The sequence below is a fragment of the Oncorhynchus kisutch genome, unplaced genomic scaffold (assembly GCF_002021735.2).
Source record: "Oncorhynchus kisutch isolate 150728-3 unplaced genomic scaffold, Okis_V2 Okis06b-Okis10b_hom, whole genome shotgun sequence".
In the NCBI taxonomy this organism is placed as follows: Eukaryota; Metazoa; Chordata; class Actinopteri; order Salmoniformes; family Salmonidae; genus Oncorhynchus; species Oncorhynchus kisutch.
The window spans coordinates 21605853-21614536 of record NW_022261983.1 but is presented as its reverse complement, the minus strand read 5'-3'; the positions used below and the strand labels follow the sequence as shown (position 1 = coordinate 21614536).

Sequence of the window (8684 nt, the reverse complement as noted above, 5' to 3'; positions counted from 1 at the left end):
TTAGAGTGTAGGGTGAAGTGTCTAGGGTGTAGGGTGAAGTGTTTAGGGTGTGGGTGAAGTGTTTAGGGTGTAGGGTGAAGTGTTTAGGGAGTAGGGTGAAGTGTTTAGGGTGAAGTGTTTAGGGAGTATGGTGAAGGGTGTAGGGTGTAGGGTGAAGTGTTAGGGAGTAGGGTGAAGTGTTTAGGGGGTGAGGGTGAAGTGTTAGGGTGTAGGCTGAAGTGTCTAGGGGTTGGGTGAAGTGTTTAGGGTGTAGGGTGAAGTGTCTAGGGGTGTAGGGTGAAGTGTCTAGGGGTAGGTGTGAAGTGTTTAGGGTGTAGGGTGAAGTGTCTAGGGTGTAGGGTGAAGTGTTTAGGGTGAAGTGTCTAGGGTGTAGGGTGAATTGTTTAGAGTGTAGGGTGAAGTGAAGTGTCTAGGGTGTAGGGTGAAGTGTTTAGGGTGTGGGTGAAGTGTTTAGGGTGTAGGGTGAAGTGTTTAGGGAGTAGGGTGAAGTGTAGTGTTGGTGAAGTGTTTAGGGAGTATGGTGTGAAGGTGTGTAGGGTGTAGGGTGAAGTGTTTAGGGAGTAGGGTGAAGTGTTTAGGGTGTAGGGTGAAGTGTTTAGGGTGTAGGGTGAAGTGTTTAGGGTGAAGTGTTTAGGAGTAGGGTGAAGTGTGTAGGGTGTGAAGTGTTTAGGGTAAAGGGTGTAGGGTAAAGGGTGTAGGGTAAAGTTTAGGGTGTAGGCTGACGTGTTTAGGGTGTAGGGAGCAGGGGTGAAATGTTTAGGGTGTAGGATGTTGGGGTGAAGTGTTTAGGATGTGAAGTTGTTAGGGTTGTAGTGTTTATGGTTTAGGGTGAAGTGTTTTAGGGAGTAGGGTGAAGTGTGAAGTGTTTCGGGTGTAGGGAGAATTGTTTAGGGTGAAGTGTTTCGGGTGTAGGAAGAATTGTTTAGGGTGTTAGGGAGTAGGGTGAAGTATTTAGGGTGTAGGGTGAAGTATTTAGGTGTAGGGTGAAGTTTTTAGGGAGTAGGTTGAAGTGTTTAGGGTGTAGGGTGAAGTGTTTAGGGTGTAGGGTGAAGTGTTTAGGGTGTAGGGGTTAAGGGTGAAGTGTTTAGGATGTGAAGTGTTTAGGATGTGAAGTGTTTAGGGTGTGAAGTGTTTAGGTGTGTACGTTTTTCTGTTTAGGGTGAACTGTTAGGGTGTAGGGTGTAACTGTGAAGTGTTTGCGGGTGTAGGGAGAATTGTTTAGGGTGTAGGGTGAAGTGTTTCGGGTGTAGGAAGAATTGTTTAGGGTGTAGGGAGTAGGGTGAAGTATTTAGGGTGTAGGGGTGAAGTATTTTAGGGTGTAGGTGAAGTGTTTAGGGTGTAGGGTGAAGTGTTTAGGTGTAGGGTGAAGTGTTTAGGGTGTAGGTGAAGTGTTTAGAGTGTAGGGTGAAGTGTCTAGGGTGTAGGGTGAGGTAGGGGGGGTGAAAGTGTTTAGGGTGTTGGGTGAAGTGTTTTAGGTGTAGGGTGAAGTGTTAGGGTTGAGGTGTAGGGTGAAGTGTTAGGGTGTAGGGTGAAGTGTTTAGGGAGTAGGGTGAAGTGTTTAGGGGTGTAGGTAGTAGGGTGAAGTATTTAGGGTGTAGGGTGTGAAGTGTTTAGGGAGTAGGGTGAAGTGGTTAGGGGTGTAGGTAGTAGGGTGAAGTATTTAGGGTGTAGGGTGAAGTGTTTAGGGAGTAGGGCGAAGTGTTTAGGGTGTAGGTAGTAGGGTGAAGTGTTTAGGGTGTAGGGTGAAGTGTTTAGGGTGTAGGGTGAAGTGTTTAGGGTGTAGGGTGAAGTGTGTAGGGTGTAGGGTGAAGTGTTTAGGGTGTAGGCTGAAGTGTCTAGGGTGTAGGGTGAAGTGTTTCGGGTGTAGGGAGAATTGTTTAGGGTGTAGGGAGTAGGGTGAAGTATTTAGGGTGTAGGCTGTAGGGTGAAGTGTTTAGGGTGTAGGGTGAAGTGTTTACGGTGTAGGAAGTAGGGCGAAGTGTTTAGGGTGAAGTGTTTAGGTGAAGTTTTAGGTGTAGGTGAAGTGTTAGGGTGTAGGGTGAAGTGTTTAGGGTGTAGGGTGAAGTGTTCCAGGGTGTAGGTGAAGTGTTCAGGGTGTAGTGTGAAGTGTTTAGGGTGTAGGGTGAAGTGTTTAGGGTTGTAGGGTGAAGTGTTCAGGGTGTAGGGTGAAGTGTTTAGGGTGTAGGGTGAAGTGTCTAGGGTGTAGGCTGAAGTGTCTAGGGTGTAGGGTGAAGTGTTAGAGGGTGTAGGGTGAGAGTGTCTAGGGTGTAGGGTGAAGTGTCTAGGGTGTAGGGTGAGTGTTTAGGGTGTAGGGTGAAGTGTTTAGGGGTGTAGGGTTGAAGTGTCTAGGGTGTAGGGTGAAGTGTCTAGGGGTGTAGGGTGAAGTGTCTAGGGTGTAGGCTGAAGTGTCTAGGGTGTAGGGTGAAGTGTTTAGGGTGTAGGGTGAAGTGTCTATGGTGTAGGGTGAAGTGTCTAGGGTGTAGGGTGAAGTGTCTAGGGTGTAGGAGTTTGAAGTGTTTAGGGGGTGGTAGGGTGAAGTGTCGTACGGGGTGTAGGGGTGAAGTGTTTCAGGTTGTAGGGGAATTGTTTTAGAGTGTAGGGTGAAGTATCTAGGGTGTAGGGTGAGGTGTTTAGGGGTGTTGGTGAAGTGTTTAGGGTGTAGGGTGAAGTGTTTAGGGAGTAGGGTGAAGTTGTTTAGGGTGAAGTGTTTAGGGTGTAGGAGTATGGTGACAGGGTGTAGGGTGTAGGGTGAAGTGTTTAGGGAGTAGGGTGAAGTGTTTAGGGTGTAGGGTGAAGTGGTGTAGGGTGAAGTGTTTAGGGTGTAGGGTGAAGTGTTTAGGGTAAAGGGTGTAGGGTAAAGGGTGTAGGGTGAAGTGTTTACGGTGTAGGAAGTAGGGGCGACAGTGTTTAGGGTGACGTGTTTAGGGTGTAGGGTGAAGTGTTTAGGGTGTAGGGTGAAGTGTTTAGGGTGTAGGGTGAAGTGTTCAAGGGTGTAGGGTGAAATGTTCAGGGTGTAGGGGTGAAGTGTTTAGGGTGTAGGGTGAAGTGTTTAGGGTGTAGGGTGAAGTGTTCAGGGTGTAGGGTGAAGTGTTTAGGGTGTAGGGTGAAGTGTCTAGGGGGTAGGCTGAAGTGTCTAGGGTGTAGGGTGAAGTGTTAGGGTGTAGGGTGAAGTGTCTAGGGTGTAGGGTGAAGTGGTCTAGGGTGTAGGGTGAAGTGTTTAGGGTGTAGGGTGAAGTGTCTAGGGTGTAGGGTGAAGTGTTTAGGGTGAAGTGTCTAGGGTGTAGGGCGAATTGTTAGAGTGTAGGGTGAAGTGTCTAGGGTGTAGGGTGAAGTGTTTAGGGTGTTGGGTGAAGTGTTTAGGGTGTAGGGTGAAGTGTTTAGGGAGTAGGGTGAAGTGTTTAGGGTGAAGTGTTTAGGGAGTATGGTGAAGGGTGTAGGGTGTAGGGTGAAGTGTTTAGGGAGTAGGGTGAAGTGTTTTAGGGTGTAGGGTGAAGTGTTTAGGGTGTAGGTGAAGTGGTTTAGGGTGAAGTGTTTAGGGAGTAGGGTGAAGTGTGTAGGGTGGAAGTGTTTAGGGTGTAGGGTGAAGTGTTTAGGGTAAGGGTGTAGGGTAAAGGGTGTAGGGTAAATGGTTTAGGGTGTAGGCTGACGTGTTTAGGGTGTAGGGAGTAGGGTGAAATGTTTAGGGTGTAGGATGTTGGGTGAGTGTTTAGGATGTGAAGTGTTTAGGGTGTAGTGTTTATGGTTTTAGGGTGAAGTGTTTAGGAGTAGGGTGAAGTGTGAAGTGTTTCGGTGTAGGGAGAATTGTTTAGGGTGAAGTGTTTCGGGTGTAGGAAGAATTGTTTAGGGTGTAGGGAGTAGGGTGAAGTATTTAGGGTGTAGGGTGAAGTATTTAGGGTGTAGGGTGAAGTTTTAAGGAGTAGGGTGAAGTGTTTAGGGTGTAGGGAGTAGGGTGAAGTGTTTAGGGTGTAGGGGTTAGGGTGAAAGTGTTTAGGATGTGTTTAGGATGTGAATGTTTAGGTGTGTGAAGTGTTTAGGGTGTAGTTTTTATGGTTTAGGGTGAAGTGTTTAGGGTGTAGGGTGAACTGTGAAGTGTTGCGGTGTAGGGAGAATTGTTTAGGGTGTAGGGTGAAGTGTTTCGAGTGTAGGAAGAATTGTTTAGGGTGTAGGGAGTAGGGTGAAGTATTTAGGGTGTAGGGTGAAGTGTTAGGGAGTAGGGTGAAGTGTTTAGGGTGAAGTGTTTAGGGTGTAGGGAGTATGGTGAAGGGTGTAGGGTGTAGGGTGAAGTGTTTAGGGAGTAGGGTGAAGTGTTTAGGGTGTAGGGTGAAGTGTTTAGGGTGTAGGGTGAAGTGTTTAGGGTGAAGTGTTTTAGGGTGTAGGGTGAAGTGTTTAGGGTAAAGGGTGTAGGGTAAAGGGTGTAGGGTGAAGTGTTTACGGTGTAGGAAGTAGGAGGGCGAAGTGTGAGTTAAGGGTGAAGTGTTTAGGGGTGTAGGTAGGTGAAGTGTTTAGGGTGTAGGGTGAAGTGTTTAGGGTGTCGGGTGAAGTGTTCAGGGTGTATGGGTGAAGTGTTCAGGGTGTAGGGTGAAGTGTTTAGGGTGTAGGGTGAAGTGTTTAGGGTGTAGGGTGAAGTGTTCAGGGGTGTAGGGTGAAATGTTTAGGGTGTAGGGTGAGTTGTCTAGGGTGTAGGCTGAAGTGTCTAGGGTTGTAGGGTGAAGTGTTTAGGGTGTAGGGTGAAGTGTCTAGGGTGTAGGGTGAAGTGTCTAGGGTGTAGGGTGAAGTGTTTAGGGTTGTAGGGTGAAGTGTCTAGGGTTGTAGGGTTGAAGTGTTTAGGGTGAAGTGTCTAGGGTGTAGGGTGAATTGTTTAGAGTGTAGGGTGAAGTGTCTAGGGTGTAGGGTGAAGTGTTTAGGGTGTTGGGTGAAGTGTTTAGGGTGTAGGGTGAAGTGTTTAGGGAGTAGGGTGAAGTGTTAGGGTGAAGTGTTTAGGGGAGTATGGTGAAGGGTGTAGGGTGTAGGGTGAAGTGTTTAGGGAGTAGGGTGAAGTGTTTAGGGTGTAGGGTGAAGTGTTTAGGGTGTAGGCTGAAGTGTCTAGGGTGTAGGGTGAAGTGTTTAGGGTGTAGGGTGAAGTGTCTAGGGGTGTAGGGTGAAGTGTCTAGGGTGTAGGGTGAAGTGTTTAGGGTGTAGGGTGAAGTGTCTAGGGTGTAGGGTGAAGTGTTTAGGGTGAAGTGTCTAGGGTGTAGGGTGAATTGTTTAGAGTGTAGGGTGAAGTGTCTAGGGTGTAGGGTGAAGTGTTTAGGGTGTTGGGTGAAGTGTTTAGGGTGTAGGGTGAAGTGTTTAGGGAGTAGGGTGAAGTGTTTAGGGTGAAGTGTTTAGGGAGTATGGTGAAGGGTGTAGGGTGTAGGGTGAAGTGTTTAGGGAGTAGGGTGAAGTGTTTAGGGTGTAGGGTGAAGTGTTTAGGGTGTAGGGTGAAGTGTTTAGGGTGAAGTGTTTAGGGAGTAGGGTGAAGTGTGTAGGGTGAAGTGTTTAGGGTAAAGGGTGGTAGGGTAAAGGGTGTAGGGTAAATGGTTTAGGGTGTAGGCTGACGTGTTTAGGGTGTAGGGAGCAGGGTGAAATGTTTAGGGTGTAGGATGTTGGGTGAAGTGTTTAGGATGTGAAGTGTTTAGGGTGTAGTGTTTATGGTTTAGGGTGAAGTGTTTTAGGGAGTAGGGTGAAGTGTGAAGTGTTTCGGGTGTAGGGAGAATTGTTTAGGGTGAAGTGTTTCGGGTGTAGGAAGAATTGTTTAGGGTGTAGGGAGTAGGGTGAAGTATTTAGGGTGTAGGGTGAAGTATTTAGGGTGTAGGGTGAAGTTTTTAGGGAGTAGGTTGAAGTGTTTAGGGTGTAGGGTGAAGTGTTTAGGGGTGTAGGGTGAAGTGTTTAGGGTGTAGGGGTTAGGGTGAAGTGTTTAGGATGTGAAGTGTTTAGGATGTGAAGTGTTTAGGGTGTGAAGTGTTTAGGGTGTAGTTTTTATGTTTTAGGGTGAACTGTTTAGGGTGTAGGGTGAACTGTGAAGTGTTGCGGGTGTAGGGAGAATTGTTTAGGGTGTAGGGTGAAGTGTTTCGGGTGTAGGAAGAATTGTTTAGGGTGTAGGGAGTAGGGTGAAGTATTTAGGGTGTAGGGGTGAAGTATTTAGGGTGTAGGGTGAAGTGTTTAGGGTGTAGGGTGAAGTGTTTAGGGTGTAGGGTGAAGTGTTTAGGGTGTAGGGTGAAGTGTTTAGAGTGTAGGGTGAAGTGTCTAGGGTGTAGGGTGAAGTGTTTAGGGTGTTGGGTGAAGTGTTTAGGGTGTAGGGTGAAGTGTTTAGGGAGTAGGGTGAAGTGTTTAGGGTGAAGTGTTTAGGGAGTATGGTGAAGGGTGTAGGGTGTAGGGTGAAGTGTTTAGGGAGTAGGGTGAAGTGTTTAGGGTGTAGGGTGAAGTGTTTAGGGTGTAGGGTGAAGTGTTTAGGGTGAAGTGTTTAGGGAGTAGGGTGAAGTGTGTAGGGTGAAGTGTTTAGGGTAAAGGGTGTAGGGTAAAGGGTGTAGGGTAAATGGTTTAGGGTGTAGGCTGACGTGTTTAGGGTGTAGGGAGCAGGGTGAAATGTTTAGGGTGTAGGATGTTGGGTGAAGTGTTTAGGATGTGAAGTGTTTAGGGTGTAGTGTTTATGGTTTAGGGTGAAGTGTTTAGGGAGTAGGGTGAAGTGTTTCGGGTGTAGGGAGAATTGTTTAGGGTGAAGTGTTTCGGGTGTAGGAAGAATTGTTTAGGGTGTAGGGAGTAGGGTGAAGTATTTAGGGTGTAGGGTGAAGTATTTAGGGTGTAGGGTGAAGTTTTTAGGGAGTAGGTTGAAGTGTTTAGGGTGTAGGGTGAAGTGTTTAGGGTGTAGGGTGAAGTGTTTAGGGTGTAGGGGTTAGGGTGAAGTGTTTAGGATGTGAAGTGTTTAGGATGTGAAGTGTTTAGGGGTGTGAAGTGTTTAGGGTGTAGTTTTTATGTTTTAGGGTGAACTGTTTAGGGTGTAGGGTGAACTGTGAAGTGTTGCGGGTGTAGGGAGAATTGTTTAGGGTGTAGGGTGAAGTGTTTCGGGTGTAGGAAGAATTGTTTAGGGTGTAGGGAGTAGGGTGAAGTATTTAGGGTGTAGGGTGAAGTATTTAGGGTGTAGGGTGAAGTGTTTAGGGTGTAGGGTGAAGTGTTTAGGGTGTAGGGTGAAGTGTTTAGGGTGTAGGGTGAAGTGTTCAGGGTGTAGGGTGAAGTGTTCAGGGTGTAGGGTGAAGTGTTCAGGGTGTAGGGTGAAGTGTTTAGGGTGTAGGGTGAAGTGTTTAGGGTGTAGGGTGAAGTGTTTAGGGTGTAGGGTGAAGTGTTTAGGGTGTAGGGTGAAGTGTCTAGGGTGTAGGCTGAAGTGTCTAGGGTGTAGGGTGAAGTGTTTAGGGTGTAGGGTGAAGTGTCTAGGGTGTAGGGTGAAGTGTCTAGGGTGTAGGGTGAAGTGTTTAGGGTGTAGGGTGAAGTGTCTAGGGTGTAGGGTGAAGTGTTTAGGGTGAAGTGTCTAGGGTGTAGGGTGAAGTGTTTAGGGTGTAGGGTGAAGTGTCTAGGGTGTAGGGTGAATTGTTTAGAGTGTAGGGTGAAGTGTCTAGGGTGTAGGGTGAAGTGTTTAGGGTGTTGGGTGAAGTGTTTAGGGTGAAGTGTTTAGGGTGTAGGGTGAAGTGTTTAGTGAGTAGGGTGAAGTGTTTAAGGTGAAGTGTTTAGGGTGTAGGGAGTATGGTGTAGGGTGTAGGGTGAAGTGTTTAGGGAGTAGGGTGAAGTGTTTAGGGTGTAGGGTGAAGTGTTTAGGGTGTAGGGTGAAGTGTTTAGGGTGAAGTGTTTAGGGAGTAGGGGTGAAGTGTGTAGGGTGAAGTGTTTTGGGTGTAGGGTGAAGTGTTTAGGGAGTAGGGTGAAGTGTTTAGGGAGTAGGGTGTAGGGTGAAGTGTACCCGCGGGGCTGGAAGTCAGTCTCTCCCTCTCGCGTCCGACGGACCAGTGATGCGTTTCCTGGCGGCTCGGGGTTGGTGGACATGATGCTGTCGTTACGGTAGCGCAGCTAAACACAGGTTACCATGACAACACACAGGTAAGGGTGTGCAGGTGTGTCAAATCAAATACAAATCTACTTGATTTTCACATGCGTCAAATACAACAGGTGTAGACTTTACCGTGCTTACAAGCCCTTTCTCGACAAAATTACCGTGAAACGCTTACTAACAAGCCCTCCTATACAAGGAGTACCAGTACTGAGTCAGTGTGTAGGGGTACCAGGTAGTTGTAGGTAATATAATGTAGGTAGGGGTAAAGGGACTAGTCAGGATAGATAATAAACAGAGTAACAGCAGTGTTGGTAGTTGAGGTAATATATGTGTGTGTGTGTGTGTGTGTGTGTGTGTGTGCTCAGCAGTCTTGGGGGTCAATGTAAACAGTCTGGTAGCCATTTGATGAGCTGTTCAGCAGTCTTATGGCTTGGGGGTCAATGTAAACAGTCTGGTGTGTGTGTGTGTTTGTGTGTGTAGACTCACCATGGTAGTCTTGCTGGGCAGCTCTGTGTTGGGGCGGATGGGGAAGGGGGAGTGGGAAGGGGAGGGGGGACATGTGCTGCTCAGGGTCAGGGTTAGGTTACTCTCTGACATCATCACATCTGGAGACGCTCCACCACCAGCTGAA

The 8684-nt window shown here is 47.6% G+C and overlaps 1 protein-coding gene across 2 annotated transcripts in view; it reads right to left on the bottom strand.

Annotated features, from left to right (window-relative positions):
* The window catches only part of LOC109882471 (caspase recruitment domain-containing protein 11-like), a 64434-nt gene that overhangs the window by 12903 nt on the left and 42847 nt on the right, over positions 1-8684 (bottom strand). The window contains exons 13-14 of one of the 2 annotated variants that reach the window (XM_031814203.1): positions 8540-8679; positions 7964-8070 (exon numbers count right to left, since the gene is read on the bottom strand). In XM_031814203.1, coding sequence (XP_031670063.1) covers positions 7964-8070; positions 8540-8679 — 247 coding nt within the window. The remainder of the gene's footprint in view (positions 1-7963; positions 8071-8539; positions 8680-8684) is intronic. The other variant, XR_004206845.1, reaches the window with a different exon arrangement.